Source organism: Perca flavescens, chromosome 8 (genome assembly GCF_004354835.1).
Source record: "Perca flavescens isolate YP-PL-M2 chromosome 8, PFLA_1.0, whole genome shotgun sequence".
Lineage (NCBI taxonomy): Eukaryota > Metazoa > Chordata > Actinopteri > Perciformes > Percidae > Perca > Perca flavescens.
Genome location: NC_041338.1, coordinates 5,800,932 through 5,818,259, shown reverse-complemented (window position 1 = coordinate 5,818,259; position 17,328 = coordinate 5,800,932). Strand labels below are relative to the sequence as shown.

The following is a 17,328-nucleotide window of genomic DNA, read 5'->3' as shown; positions in this document are numbered from 1 at the left end:
TTTTTCCTTTTATTTAATTAAAAGGGTGGTTCCGAATTTTGGACATAGGACCTCATTTCCAAGTTAGCCAGTGTGTTATTTATCAGTGGAGACCGTTTTCCTAGCCTAGCACCAGCTAACTAGAAGGACTGGATGAAACGTGTTGAAAACGGTCTCCACTGATAAATAACACACTGGCTAACTTGGAAATGAGGTCCTATGTCCAAAATTCTGAACCAGCCCTTTAACAAAAAAATCCCATGTTTATTAAATGACTGTGGATCTGATACCCGTTAGGTCCTAACATGCCAATACAGGCCTGGAAGACTTGTTATCTACCTGTGTGGAGTTTGACATGGCGGTCTCTGCTCCTCTTGTGTTTAAACAGACGACTGCAGAAGGTGCACTTGAAAGGCAGCTTGTCGCTGTGGATCTGCTCATGGCGCTTCAGGTAGCTCAGCCGGCTGTCGACAATCAACAGTCATTCACAAAGGCTCATGGCAACACATGATAAACTTTTGGCATTTTCAAGTTTAAAAAGTGGATTGACAAAATATAGTCTATATCAGTGTTTCACAACGGGAGGCGGTACTGCCCCCCCCAGGGGGCATTCAAAAGATGACGGGGGGCGCTGGAAGCAATATTTTGGAAAGGGGGGCGTTGAGGTGCCTTTGGGGGGCGTTTGTTTGAAAGCTAGTTTAAACCAAAGATTCACAATAACAATACATTTTTGCACTTTAAAGTATTTGCAAAAAATAGTGGTCTGCAACATTAGAACCTGCCAGTTCACGGCACTGCAACTGGACAAGACGGTGTATCATAACTCTTCTCTTCTGTGCTTCTGTCAGCTTTTTTTGGCGCAGCTCCACGCTGCCTTCATGGAAACGGGACGTCAGAGCATCATCTTAAATGAGCTCTGTACTTCAGCGTGAAGCTCGTTCAGATAATAATAAAAAAAAAAAAAGCAATCGCCTCAGGGTGGTGCGACGTCCTGTTGTGTTCTTTAATCAATTTGATTATAGATTAAGATTTGAATGAAAAATAGATTTGAATGTTAAAATTGCTAGCGGTTTCTGATTGGCTACGGTTAGTGTTTGTAATACCTAATTAAAGTTTGAATGTTACATATCTAGTTGTTCTGATTGGCTTCTGTTACCTAATTTATATTGAATGTCAAATAGTTGCATTTTTTTAAACACCTGTAGATATAATTTCTATTCACATGGCTTTTCTGATACCTGGGGAACTAATAAATATGTTGTTTTTCATTCAATCATATGATTTTTTGATTATTTGTGATAACAATAGTAACAACAATAATAGGCCTAATATTAGGGCGTAATCATTAATATTCGGGGCAACTAGCCTACATCTTATTTGATGGGGGGCGGTTAGGGACCTGGATAATAGATAGGGGGGCGCTGGCACAAAAAAGGTGGAGAACCATAGTTGGTCCATATCCACGACGTTTCACTACTGGGATACTGGGAAAATTTCGCCAGATTTCACTCTTTACGACTGCTTACCTTCTGCTACCTTTCGCTTTCTTTGTGTTGGAATTTTAAACTCTGGTGATTTCTGAGGACTATGGTTAACTGCTCCTCAGATCTCTGCAGGGTAGATCCAGACAGCTAGCTAGACTATCTGTCCAATCTGAGTTTTCTGTTGCACGACTAAAACAACTTTTGAACCTACACATGTTCCACCAAAACAAGTTCCTTCCCGAGGCTACTTAGCAGAGGCACCGTGGGTCTGTCCGGTGCTTAGCTACGCCCATGACGATTGTGATTGGTTTAAAGAAATGCCAATAAACCAGAGCAAGTTTTATTCTCCCATCCTGGAATGCTGTGTGGGCTAGCCAGACCCTCCTCCTCAGTGCTGTGGAGGAAGGTCTGGCAATGCGAGACTAAACAAAAGAAAACACCCTGACCACTATACCCTAAGATGTAAGTACATATCTAATAAAATCAACTAAAAGAATAATCTAAAAAATTACAGGGATTCTGCTAGGTTTGGCTGCATGTCATTCCCTGATACTTGTAACCCAGTCATCTTTAGTATCATTATAGTTGAAACTAATATCACTGTACACATCTGTTCATTAAAAAGAAAGGAAATAAAGAATACAGGTAGGTACAAGAAGTAATATAGAGGATTATGATGATGACTTCATGGTGTATGTGACAGCTGTTCTTAAAGTGGGTCTTGAGTTAGTTCCTGGAGAGGTTAGTGAGAAATGTGTTCACCTCATTCCTTTCACTGATTGCCTCAGTGGTCCATGATGCCATGGTAATATTGAGAATGCCGTTTATTCATGTACAAATTGATATTCATGGTATGGGGATGCGAATGAACAGCCAAATGTTCATTAGTGCCATTGTCTACAATGCAGCGTGTGCATCGAGATGGAACCTGCAGCATCTTGGGGAAGCAAAGGGTTAAACTGAGTTTAATACCTGAAGGACTTGTCACAGAACTGGCAGGGGTACGGCAGGCCGGCGCCTCCTTCCTCCTCGCCGCCAGTGGCCATGCCGAGGTCGCAGCAGCCGTCGGGCATCTGCGAGGGCGATGCCACATCCTTGCTGGAAGGCGAGGAAGGCACCCAGGACAGCCCCGCAGGGTCATCATCCCCATCTGACAGAGAGGGGAAACGGCACAGAAACATTAGAACAACAACAAAAAATATGCCTGGGATTCATCGGCAGCAAAAAAAGCAAATATACACAGATTTTGTGCACAGCTGCAGGATTTACAGGAGAAAAAAAGAGACAGGCGAGTACAGTCAGAAAAAAAGTGGGGGTAAAACAGGGAGCATTAGAATGATTAAGAAGAAGTTACATCTTTCGTGGAAGGCACAAGGCGGTAGAGGCAGCCGGTGGGAGTTCAAATGAGAAAAAGAGGGTATAAACAAAAAAAATAAACACATTATCCTGGTTACACACACACACACACACACACACACACACACACACACACACACACATATATATATACAGAAGAAAAATGAGGATGGCAGAGATAAAGAGAGAGACTGAAACAGAAGAGAGAGAGAGAGAGGCACACTCCGGCAGCAGCAACATCTAAATAGAAAGCTCCAAGAACTATGTATCCCCGATGGAGCCCAGAAATAAGGACAGAGTGTATTTTCTCTCCCTTCATCCTCCCTCTGCAGCCATCCCTCATTCCATCCCCTCCCTCACCTCCTCTCCCCTCCCATCCCTCCATCCGTTCCCCAAGGACCATAGATCCGCCTCATCATATTTTCATTAGGGCCTTGGCAGATTGAAACGTCGGAAAAGCGATTAGGAGATGTGGAGAGCGGAGCGGAAAGATGGCGATATTCTCTCCCTTTATCTGTCATACATAGGAGATTATGCATTGCTCTTCCCCCCGCCTCTCCCTCTCTTTCCCCTCTCCTGTGTAGTCTGGCACAGAGGCGACAAAAAGGCCACGACTCCTTTAATAGACACTTCAGAATGGAATTGAGGCGACAAAAGAGGGGACTGAATAATGCTTGATATTGTTCTGTTCTTCTTTGTGCACACTGTGAAGCGGCACAGTACGGCTATTTAGCATTTGCCGGGAAAATGTAAAGAAGAGAACAAATGGGGGGCTGCTTTCTTTGCTTTTAGCTGATAGCTATATCAACTAAGCAGATTGGAAAAAAAATCGGAGGTGCCAAAATTCCTGCAAATGCAAACCCTCCAACACATGAGCACAGACCCATGTGCAGAGGAGAAGTTTCTGCTGATAATTTTAGAAACCTCTCCAAAGCACACACCGTTTTACCTCAACCTACTGCTAGCACAATCTCGAGCGTCTCCCGTGTGTGTGTGTCTGGTCTACTGTGTATTACGCCTTGCAGAGTGGGGGCGGAAAACGGATTCTTGTGATGAATCGATCGCAGAGAAAATGTAGGCACTGCGATGAGCAAATAGAACTCTGTGGGGGTTTCAAAAAAAAAAATTGTGAAAGCACGAGTTATAAATTTGACTAGAAGCCGGAAGAAAATTACAAAAGGGTTAAGAAAACATAAGGAAGAAAGATATCAACATGAAGCCTAACAGCAAGGCGCGAGAGAGAGAGAGAGAGAGAGAGAGAGAGAGAGAGAGAGAGAGAGAGAGAGAGAGAGAGAGAGAGAGAGGGATGGGGCAGCAGGGGGAGACAGAAAAATTGAAAGCATGAAGGAGGGAAGGAAGGAGGAGGAAGAAGTGCGTTGAAGTATCGACAAGGTGAAAGGAGAAAAGCAAACAATATGGTTTCCTAGAGCACCGCACACAATGATTAAAAATGAGTGCACAGGAGAAACAAAAATCAGAAGAAAAATGAAACATGAGAGACAATGAGATGAGTAGACTAGAGGGGAAGATACAGGGGAAAAAAAGTGGTGAGAAGTAGAATTTTGATACATTTCAACAAAGTGCAGATTACAGTTAAACTAGTGTTGTGCTTTAGTGGTCCTAAGACACCATAATGCATCAGGTGTCCCTTTTTGCACCTGATGGAATTTAGAAATCTTTAAGAATAACATGTGATTAGCCCCCGGAATGAGGCTCTCACTATTTAGACCAATCACAAACAAGCTTTGATGCTTCATCAAGTTTAATCATAATTTAATTAGTATCATATTGGACATTATAACACTGGACAGGTAGAAAGGGAGGACAGATTTCAGTAGGAGACATTCAGTTCCCCACATGTCCACTTCTATACATGTAAACCTTTACAACTCAAGCAATAATACCACACACACTGGGCTCCCAATCAAGCAAGCTACAGTACCACTCGATCTGTGCAAATATCATAAATGTTCATAAGGTATGCCGCTTTTTGTTTGTCTATTATCAGTAGACAGCTGAATTGTAGGCCTATTTATTGCCGCGCTAAAATTATTAGCCAAAATAATTGCTTATTATTAATTAATCGCAAATCTATCAACGGAAATTTAAGAGTCAACCGTTTTAATAATTGTTTCATCGTTTGGGTAATTTTCAAAGAAAAGGTGACGAACATTTTCTGTTAACTGGGTTTGCTGCTTTTCTCGGTTTTGTTTTGGTGGGACAAAACAACATTTTGGACTGTTTTCTGACGAATTAACCCTTTCAGTCTTTATTTGTTTGCCTAGTTCAAATGGTAAAATAATCACTGTCAGCAAAGGAGGATTGAAGAAAAGGGACTTATACAAAGTCCTCCCCAATACAAAACTATTTATTCAGGTGTAATCTCATGCTGCGTTCCAGGCAACCCGTAACTCGTGTTTTCACAACCTTCTACCCGTGAAAGTGTCCTGGAACGGCAGTCAAACCCGTAAGTTACTATTCATGAACTCGTACCAGATCGTTGTACTCCCAGTTACAGTTTTTGACATCACACACACATAAACAACAATGTCAACCCCTGTTGATGCTGAACAGACGCCGGTGATTAACAGCGAGAACTAGAAATAAATAGACATAAACAGGCAACGTAAAGTAATTCCGCACATTGTAATCAAAACAATACACATACGATTGTGTACTACTACAGGTTATGTATATTAAATGAAGCCCGAAATATGTCGCCCACTAGAAATCGCTAGTATCAGCTAGCGCTAGCTAACACCAACGTTAGGTAGCCGCTAGCTAACGCTAGCTGACGCTAGTTAGAAGGGTTTGTCGTGACTTTGCCTGGAACGCTACCAAGTCGTGAGTCGTGACTTGAAGTCCTAAGTTACGGGCTAAAAATTGTGTCTGGAACGCAGCATTAGCAGGCATTTGGACTGGTCATAGATGGAAAAGGTGCGATAGACCTTTTTCACAGCACACATGTTGACTTGTAATAGTAGGAAAAGCACAGCTGAGAGTGATAATATTAACGATGGCTCAATTCCATCAAGTGTCCCAGTAAGCTATTTCAGTGAGTCAGCATGCCCAATACCAGGGCCTCTCCTAAGTGGAATGCAGCCATCATTAATGGTTTACTACCAGGACTTCTCCTAAGTGGAATGCAGCCATCATTAATGGTTTAATACCAGGACCTCTCCTAAGTGGAATGCAGCCATCATTAATGGTTTAATATCAGAGCCTCTCCTAAGTGGAATGCAGCCATCATTAATGGTTTAATACTGGGACCTCTCCTAAGTGGAATGCAGCCATCATTAATGGTTTAATACCAGGGCCTCTCCTAAGTGGAATGCAGCCATCATTAATGGTTTAATACCAGGGCATCTCCTAAGTGGAATGCAGTCATCATTAATGGTTTAATACCAGGACCTCTCTTAAGTGGAATGCAGCCATCAGTAATGGGTTTGAATACACCTGTGCTTTTCCTACTATGACATGTCAACATGTCTGCCGTGAAAAAGGTCTATTAATAACATTAATAATGGCTCCGTATTATTGGAGTGTCCAAGTGAGGCATGGCAGTGTGACAGTATGAACAACACCTGGACACTGAAAGTGAAGCAGCAAAATGGAATTCAGCCATCAATTACTTTATTATTTACACCTGTGTTTTTCCTACTATGACATGTCAAAATGTGTCTATGAAAAAGACAAAAAGTTAAACGAATTGATAGTTGCAGCCCTAATTTATGTCACGGACTGTTTTTTTTTTTAAAGGGTTTGTAGACGTGATAGGTGTAAAGCAATCGCATGTGGACCATTCTATGGCCCGCCAGTATGAGTCGGTTAGATGGTAAAGTTTGTGAGCTGGGAAAGTGGGAGGAAGAGAGACAAAGAGAAAGGAAGAGATTGAACAAGAGAGATTCAGAGCGAGAGGGAGAAATCACTTTTTGAGGTGGGTGGGGGTAGAGGGGTGTTGAGAAAGAGGGGGAGGAGAGATTAGCGTCATTAAAGAGCCCTAATCCTCTGACTAGCGTGGCTGGCGCTAAAATGGAGGATCACACGGCTTTTTAACGGTGCCTTTGTCAGCCGGCCGCGAGGGGACCTGGCAAAGACAAGGCCGAATGGCAAACTGGGAGAAAGTGGAGGACGGGGAGGGAGGGGGGGAGCGGAGAAAATTTCAATGCAAAGTTAAATTAGAGAGGAATCCTCGAGAGAAGATGAGGAGGATGGATGGTTGAGGGAGGGGGATTGGAGAGGGGGAAAAAAAGAGGGAGAAAAAGTAGTAAAAAAAAAGAAAAGAGAAACAGGCAGGAGCAGGCGGACGCCGACACACGCTGTTCCTATCCCCGTTTCCTCCTCCTCCTTTCTGTTCTTCTCTGGCGAATGAAAAACCAACGAGAGGAGAGGAGCGGAGTGGAGGACCACAGGGCCCCGACCGCTTCGCTGCCGCTTTATCTCTCACACTGCAGTCCTCTCCTTTCCCATCCATTCCCTCTATCCTCCATCCCTCCCTCTGTCCCCAGCAGTCCCTCTACTCTTCCGTCTTCATCTCTCTTCCACTACCTCCCTCCCTCGCTCCTTCCCTCCCTCCGTCAGCTTTCATGTTGTGACTCATTATAGCGCCGACATCTCTCCCTCCGTCCCTCCGTCCCTCCAACAGTCTCTCCCCTACCGGCGTTGGCCTTCACCCCCGTGTCTCGGCCTGGACGGGGCCGAGGGAGAGAGGGGGGGGGGGAGGGAGAGACGTTCCAGATGGACAGACTCTGAACTCCAGAGGAGAGGGAAGAGATGGCGGTATGAAAGGGGAGACAAGAAAGGAGAGGAGAGGAGAGAAGAGGAGAGGAGAAAACCAGGAAATGGAAAAGACCAGAAAGGAACTAAACGGACCACCTGAGTCCACCTGAAACAACAGGCGCACACACACACACACACACACACGCGCGCAAACAACACGCACACTCCCCGCGTGTCTCTCTAATAGGCCAGACAGCGAGGCAACGTGTGGAGGACACAGCCTTGGTGAAACACTCTAATGAAGAGACACGCACGCTGATCAATCTCTCTTCATGTTTCTGCCTCCCCCGTCTACTTCCCCCCCTCCTATCTAAACTCAGTGGCTTTGTCATGACTGTCACACAGAGGGGAGAGACATCAAAGCAGCAGAGTTTATAAGACGGAACTCTTAGCAAAATAAACTTTAGAGACTATTGCGATCTACAGATGTAATGATTATTAACTCTATCAACCAACATGTAACTAGTAGGCATTTTTGAATGAGGATGTCCAAATGACTGCTAGGCTCTGGCAATGAGGTTGTAAAACTGACAAACTGATGAAGTAACAGTCTCGACGGGCTGACATGGACCCAGCACTCAAGAACATTAGTTCAATTAGTTAGTTTTGGATAACGGTGTCTGCTAAATGCCTGAAATGGAAATATAATTCATGTATGTCGGGCCTTCTCTCTTTTCTATCGCTTTGATGTTTGAATCAAAGGAGCTCAGCTGGTAGCAGCAAAAAGCTTTCGGCTCCCAGCGATGCTACTACAAGTGCTAAAACTGCCTACTACCTTCATTTACATGCAGAGAATTCAGAATTGGCATTATAAATGAAGAATACACAAAGCGATCCGATAAGTTAAACATGTCAAAATAAAGTAACATTTCCATAAGATGACAAACATTCCAAGACAATATGTAACAAGTATTGGAATCAAGACTGTTGAATGTTTAAATATTTTCATATCAAAGATGCTACCATACCGTTCATCCTAATTGACCTAATTTATTTCAGAATAAGCAAGGGAGGTCTTTATTAAGGGATACACAAAAAAAACAATATGCTAACAGGGCTGTTAGTCCAAATATCAACAGCTCATTGTAAAGCTACATAATTCTGTCACGGAAGCCTGCTTTCTGACTTAAATCAATGTGTTCACCTTGGGTTTAGTTAGTCGACCTGCTCAAATTTTAATCCTCATATCAGCTTTCTCTCCCCGCCTCTCTTCCTTCTACCTCCCACCCCACATCCGACCATCTAACTCTCCTTTCCACCTTTCTGTTTGGCCATCGGCCCAGGCCTGCACCTTTCCCAGCGAGACCCCTGCTGACCTCCTATCCCTCCATCCCACTCTTGCTTCATCCCTCCTTTCCACGGCTCCCCAGGCCCCCTCTGATGGCCCCAGGCTGCCCCAGGCGTGCGCACACACACACACACACACACACACACACACACACACACACACACACACACACACACACACACACACACACACACACACACACACACACACACCATAGGGGGCAGAAAAACAACTTCCACCCTTGGCTCTCTCTGGGCAGCCAGGCACTCTTATTTTTCTCTCTCACACACACAAACACAATTAGAGTATAATTCACTATCCAATACTATGTTGATGAAAAACAGGCCCACCACACACTTATCTGTGGTCATTTCTAAAGCTCATCATCATTTTTGTAAAGAACATCCCGCAGGTAAAAGAAAATTGCTGCTGCTGTGTTCGCTGCTTGTTAAGGTGGGACTGCACAACTAACTGAGAGGGTGTTCAAAGGCTGGTTATTACTTCATTTTGGTGTAATGTATGAGGCATGAAGTAGCCAAAACAATAACTGCTACCAAAATCCAAGGTCCACTCATTGGCTTTACAACTGTGCTACAACCATCTGAAGGTTTTTCTAATTTACATATATACACATATATATTATAATATTACTATTATAATTTCCTTTGCATGAATAAACACATTTGCACCATAAATTGTGGCAGAAAAGGCACAAATTGCTGCAGAAATAGTAACCAGAATGCAGGAAATGAAGTGTTTGACGTTCAAAATTTAAATTTTGCTCAAAAGTTGAGATCTCAACAACCCACCCCCCAATGTTGAACCCAAAGTTACGCCCTTGCTCTACATGGTGCATGGGATAGCTAGACAAGAGAACACAAGAAAGCTCCCTACCTACCTAGCTCAGTGATTACCATGTGAGTTGGCATGGCAACCTAGAATACAGAGAGACAATGCTACATTTTCATACTGCCACACAGAAAATCCTCACAAGTGACCACTTTCTGACATTTTCTGTTCTTGTACTGTAGGGACATTTTGATCTCATGACATGGTAACAGCATGGTCTACACGCACACAAAAAAAAGGTGGAGCGGTTCACACACAACCCTGGCCTGTGCTTGGAGGACCCACAGTCCTCTGCTGCTGTCGTTGTAGCACACATGTGATGTAGTCTTTAAGGACACACACACGGACACACGCGCATACACACACACGCACGCACGCACGCACGCACGCACACACACACACACACAGGCCACAGCGAGGACAGACAGAAAGGACGATACGCCAGTCCGTCCGGGGTTTGAGCCCTTGAGGACACGATGGATGGGACACACACACACACACACACACACACACACACACACACACACACACACACACACACACACACACACACACACACACACACACACACATGCATTCACACACACTGAGCAGGCTGTGGGGACCCTCACCTTCTGCCCTGGGAATGGGTCCGGCTGCTTTGGACGCTTTTGGGCGCCAACTGCTCCATATGGGCAGTGTGTGTTTGAGTGCGAGTGTGAGTGTGTTTGAGGGCAGAAGGTTAGGGGCAGGGGGCTAAGGATGGGGGTGGGTGGACAGTGAGCTGGCAGATGATAAGTTTGTCCCAACCACACAGCATAATATACTGTATACAAATATAACACACACACACACACACACACACACACACATAAAACCGCGCCACACTCAAAGACGGGTTACAGAATGAATAAAGTAATATAGAGTCATAAGTTTATCTGAAACTTACAAAGTAGACAGAATACCATACGGTTAGAAACAGACAAGTACTACTACATTGTCTTACTTTGTCTCAGGCAACTTTAAAACCAACATACAACAACTATCCTTGGATCCTCTATACGGATAAGAAAAACCAGCAGAGTTATGAATTGTTTCATGTACTTTGGCATCAATGTTGTTGGTTTTTTAAATGTAATTGGGCATAGTCAAACCCAATCAGAACAAAAGTCCATGGCAGTATTTAAAACAACTTTGCGTGACTTGGTTGACACTAAAAAAGACAACGGGTTTGCAGGTTATGATTGATAATGAAAATGATGGTTGATTAATAATTGTTGCAGTCTCAGTAGGAATATTGCCAATTTAAAGGAAAATAATAATAAACCCAAAATAATATCACTCACATAATTTAAAAGCAGTATCAGTATTAGGGATGCGACAGTGAGGAAAAAAGTTTTATTTCTATATAAAATTAAAATGGTGGGGGTGTATGCCCGACCACCGGGTAATTCCGGTATCACCGACTACCGCGGCAAGCCTCATCAGTATTATTTACCAATAAACTGTATCACATCATGCTTCGACAAGGAAACAAATATAGCCAGAAGACATGAAGATTCACATAAACGCAACAACACACAAGCTGTCTCTCTCTCTCACACAAACACACACCATGTGGTAGAGGAGGGCTGGCATCTGCTTCCTCTTACCACATTTCCCACTTTTTCCTCATCCTCTCTCTTTTCAAACTCTCTCTCAACAAGCCTTTTATCTCACTGTGCCCTGATTTCCTCTGAATATTTACTTCATCTCCTTTAGCTCCAGTCAAAACATAGGGCAAGGCACAAACCATGAGGGTTAGTGGTCCTTTGCCCCGTGTAGGAAATTCCTCTTCCTCCTCCATCCTGCTCTCTCTGTCCATCTTGTCTCCTGTTTGTTCGCGCAGAAATGAGAACCAGCTGTCAGGCAGAGCGTTAGATAAACAACACCACCATGCCAACGCACACATTCAGTACACCGCATATGCACACATGCTTGCATGAAGACACACGCACGCACGCACACACAAACGTGGTGTGGTCCCATTGTATGCATGCCGGGGGCTATATCATCTATTTATAAGAATGAGGTTTGGTGGACTGACAGACTGCTCACTAACCTAGAAACACATTCACCTGAGTCACGCGCGCGCGCGCACACACACACACACACACACACACACACACACACACACACACACACACACACACACACACACACAAACACAAAAACACACACACACACACACACACACTTCTCATACCTTCACGCAGACACACTTGCTCGTAAATGCACATAAGGAGGCCCTTGGATGTTTACGGAAATACCCACAGAAGTACCCACATAACTGTTTAACAGACATGCAGTTATGCTGAATGATAACAGCTGAGGTATATTTTGAAGCATTGTTAGTGCTACCTTGTGAGTAATGGACAATTAGTGCTTAGCGAGAACCTTGTATAGGTTCATGTGTGCATTCATCAGCCGCTACAAATGGATGGGATTGATCTACGGATGTATCAGCAACATCACTCACACACACACACAAACCCTCACACACAAGTCCTCACACCTTCCCCTATGCGTACGTGGGACTTATAAATAAGTGATGTATGCAGCTGGAGCTCGCTGTTCAAAACACAAGCACACCGTTACACACAAATACACAGGTAAACAAACAAACCCAGTTTTGTACATTTAGTACAAATACACCAAAAACACACACACAGTGTTTTTTTTTTCCACCTAACTTGCAAAGCCTCCCCCCATCTAGAGCAAAATAACTGAAGCAGTGCAGGTATATAAACTACCGGGAGATGGATTTGAGGAGAGACAGAGGGACTGAGAGAGAGCAAGAGAGAAAATGAGGGGAGCGGAGACAGAGAGGCAATGTGGCTCCTGAAGTCCCAGGAGAGAATGATAGAGGGGGGTCCTGTGCCCAGGGGAAGCCCAAGAGCAAGCTGCGAGAGGCGGGTACCTCATGCACACCGCTCCTCTTCCCTCCCTTCCCTTCTGGAGGACAGGATCCTGGACAGCCCCCTACTCACAGCTCCTAAACCCCCCATGAGAGGAATACATGCACATGCACATGCACATGCACACACACACACACACACACACACACACACACACACACACCCCATGTATGCACACACACACTGAAGAGGAGTCCCCGGGGGAGGAGCAGAGCAGAGCAGAACACCTGGACCTGCCATTAGTGACACACTCAGGGATTAGAGGCACAGACGGCAAGAGAGGTGGAGAGAGAGAATCAACACTGGGATAGACACACGCACTATATTCAGAGGGTAATATGCATAAACATACACATGCAAGCATTAACAAATGGCTACTAAACAAAAAATAAGGAGCCCATAACATGGAGGTGCATTCAGACTGCAACAAGCAAAATAAATCTGCATCTCAATTTTATCGCATAAACTTGAACAAAAGGTGTCTCTGCTTGTGATCAATTAACACACAAAAAACAATCAACTGTTCACACGTTATCTGTAACGAGCTGCATGCATGCGTGCGTGAGTGCCTGCGTACATGCTTGCTTGCGTGCGTTCGTGCGTTCCAGGAAGCAGCTACATTCTTATGTCTGTCACTTTCACACACTCCACAAACCGCCTCATTTTCATCTCGCAGAGAAGTAGCTGCCAGCTTTGGCTTATCAAAACGCACAGACACACGTATGCCAACACAAGGTCAGTTAGAAAGGGAATAATCCCAAAGTATCAAGTTCATTGTGACAGTGGAGAAGGAGAGGTTTCAAAACAAACTGTCAGAAAAGAGGCTCCTGTGTGAATTAGAGACCACACACTGGCTGCAACAAAGAGCAGCACTCAGACACACACAGGGAGGGACGCACAGACAGAAACAAAGGTGGATTTAGTAAGAAAAAAAAGAAGTGCGTGTGTGTGTGTGTGTATGAGAGCGAGAGAGAGAGCGAGAGAGAGAGAGAGAGAGAGAGAGAGAGAGAGAGAGCTGGTGACATGAAACAGATCAAAGGGGGGAGAGGTCGGCAGGGCAGAGAAGGAGAAAGACAGAGAGAGAGGCCAGGGGGTCCCGTAATTACAACCTACATCCGCCAAGCTGAGCCATGTGTGAGGGTGTGTGAGGGTGTGTGTGTGTGTGTGTGTGTGTGTGTGTGTGGGTAGTCCAAGCATGGCTGTGGAATGAAGGAGTGTTTTGAGGGGAAATTGGTCCCTTACACCCCCCCACACACACACACACACACACACACACACACACACACACACACACACAAAATAGTTACAGCTACAGACAAAATAACACACACCCTGGGACAACACCTTGCAGAGCAGATACATGCACACAAACATTTAATAACATGCATAAAGTCAAATAAAAAAAAAAAGTAATAATGCAAAGGATATACAGAAAATGGCATACACACCTAAAAACACACACAGTGGGGTGGGGAGGAGGGGTCCAGATCAATGGAGACCACTGACTGGTTGGTCTCTGCAGCAGAAAAGCGGATTGCTCTGGGACCAAAACTATTGTACAGCACCACTCTGACTTCAAACGCGCGCACACACAGACACACACACACACACACACAGACAGCTGTAGACATGCAGATGAACATATGCACACACACAACACAAAACATAACACATATGAGCGCAACTCTACTTCTGTCTCTGCATTTAACACACACACACACACACATACACACACACACACACACACACACACACACACACACACACACACACACACACACACACACACACACACACACACACACACACACACACACACACACACACACACACACACACACACACACACACACACACACACACACACACACACCAGTTAGAGGACACTACCAATCTAATAGAGCAGTGAGAGCAGAGAAATGGAAATGGCTCTTTGACTGACTGGGGTTCATTGTGCTTTCATGCCTTTAGAGGGGACCCCCTAGCATCAGCACGGCTAATCCCTTTCTCTTCTTCCCCTTCTATTTGTCCCTCTACCCTATCCCATGTATCTATCCATCCTTCACCAATCTCTCTCTCTGTCTCTCCCCCTACACCTGCTCACTACCACCCCACCCCCCCTTTGGTCCACCCTCCTTTTCCCCTTCTATCTATCGCTTAGTGCCCACCTGCTTGTGTCCTGATTGTCCTTTGCTAGCTCAAGTCTAACAAGGCTACTGACAGGCAATCAGAATCCATATGGAATTCAAATTCCTACGTATAGATTATCAGGGCTTAATGAAAAACGTGATTACATGTGTGAGATTCAATGACCAAAACCAGAACAATACTTTTGGTGACCAGTGTTTATCTAAATTCGCTCAGCATACTGTCAAGCATCTTTTCTCTCTACTTCCGTTGATCCAGGCTACGTGTCTTCGGACTCAATATCCTTTATTGTGCGTGACAATAACAGCATTGTTCTGTTATTAGATGTGTACATGTTCTTCACCACCATCCATCCCTCTGTCTTTGTATGACTCTTTCTAGTCTCTATCTCAGTGCCCTGACCATGCATGAACACCTGTATGGCTGTTCTTCCACCTGCTGCACCATTTCCCTGAGCAGGCCCTCATTCCTCCATCTCTCACTCCATCTCTCCTCTATCTCTTCACCAACCCCCTCCCCTCTGCGGAGGAGCAAGCTAAAAGCACAAGCATGCCCCAAAATTAATTTAAACGGAGGAATTAAATTAAAAGCGAAGCCTCGGGAGTTTTATTATGTACTAATGTTTGAACCGTTAACTTGGATTGTATTACTAAAATATGAATAATTAAGGACTGGTAGGGGCTATTATTACATCAGGAAAGAAGAAGAAAAACACATCATACTACTGGAATGTAGACTGATTTAGTCTCTATTAGGAGAGGTGAGTAACTGGGGATTTCCACCGAATGCAGAACGTCTGCGGACCGGCTCTGCTGCGTGTCGGCTCCGTGCTCCGCCGTCCGTCACTACCCACCAGGTCCGGATTTTGTTGCCTAATGGCTGCGGCCATGACTGACCGCTGAAGTCACGAGGACCCACAAGATCTCGCAAATTCAGGTAGAATAGAACCACAAAACCAACAACAGTTTGTTTCCAGAGGAGTAGAGGGGAAACCACTCTGTGCTGCGTTTTCAAGGTGTAGTGCAGGGAAATATGATCCGCCGTGAGCACGGTGTATTTTATTTTGAAAATTAACCGGATGTTTTATTTTGCTTCTGTGCTCGACTTCCTGTCCCGCACTATCTGCCCTGTGCTGAATTTCTGCTGAGCTCTCTGGCATCCGGCAAAAATAGAAGCTCTGCGTATCTGCTCCGGAGGACATTCCGCAACCGGTGGAAATTGGGGGTGAGCAGGAGGGACACCAGCAAAACACTGGTTTTGGTAGATGGTGAGCTGCAACGGTATACTGTGAAATATCCGGGGCTGAGTGTAAGGTTACCTAAACATGCCTCAATCTGCTCATTTCAGTATTTCAAAAAACATGTATTTTTCTTAAAAGGAAATTAGCTGATGCCGAGATGGTGTGCAGAGGTACTACACCCACCAAACGAGAAGTAAAAGGTTCATTCACAACCAGTTTGGTACGGTAAAGATCCAGTTACTTATACAGGCCGACAAGGCAGACATAGACGTGCCCTAGCAGATATAGAGCATGTGAAATTAATTTAAATTAAATACCACTGGTAATAGCTGAATTACATTTAATTGCATCATATCTGCTTTTGCATGCTGGCTCAGAGGAACAAAGCCATTGTTAACGTTATTAGTAACACCTGTTTCTCCTGCTCTGAAGTGTCAAAATTTCTGATGTGAAAAATGGTCTATCGGAGTATCAAATCTTTACACCCAGCCGTAGCTCTGCACATGCGTGTCATGCTATCTGGGCTGACAGCACTAGGACCCTACACTCGTAATCATCATAGGTCAACAAAACGGAACATAACGACAGAGATTTTACAAAGTCTGCTTTACCACACCTTTGACTCAGCACAGTGGTATACAATACAACACACATCATTCAATACCCCTGATACACAATGGGCATGTCACGAGCATCACCGCACACGACATGAAGCATACTATAAAGTGAAACTGTCTCCTATGTCAAGTCACTTAATTCCTTCATGGTTCACCAGGATATGGCTTCTTAATAAAGACCTGTGGGTTATGGATAGATAGATCTAAGATATCTGGATTGATTGATTGATTGATTGATTGATTGATTGATGTGAATAAAAAGTTGCCTCTCCATGTCGTCACACACACCTAAACTGCGCCCCTAGATGCCAGTAGCTCCCTCCAGGATGATGATTGGACGGGCCACGGTGGCTAGGACACATTACTTTAGGCCTGACAAGATAGATTTTTGTGTGATCTTGTGATATTGCGAGAATCCAGCTACCGTGCAAGGTAACCTGTCAATAATTATGTGCAAACAAAGTGAAATATATAACAAATACGCATATCTATATATCTTTCTGATTCACTTTCTGTTTCCTCAACCCTGTGAACCCCCACTTCCGTTAACACACACATACACACAATCTAAATGTCCTTACGGAGTGTCCCAAAGCCCTATCTAGCTTTCCTTAACTTTTTCACACCGCCTCTCTTCTGTGTGATTCTGTGC

At 44.4% G+C, this 17,328-nt stretch overlaps 1 protein-coding gene across 1 annotated transcript in view; it reads right to left on the bottom strand.

Annotated features, from left to right (window-relative positions):
• Window positions 1–17,328, bottom strand: part of znf423 (zinc finger protein 423) — a 167,392-nt gene that overhangs the window by 87,981 nt on the left and 62,083 nt on the right. The window contains exons 4-5 of the mRNA XM_028585597.1: window positions 2,436–2,613; window positions 319–443 (exon numbers count right to left, since the gene is read on the bottom strand). Coding sequence (XP_028441398.1) covers window positions 319–443; window positions 2,436–2,613 — 303 coding nt within the window. The remainder of the gene's footprint in view (window positions 1–318; window positions 444–2,435; window positions 2,614–17,328) is intronic.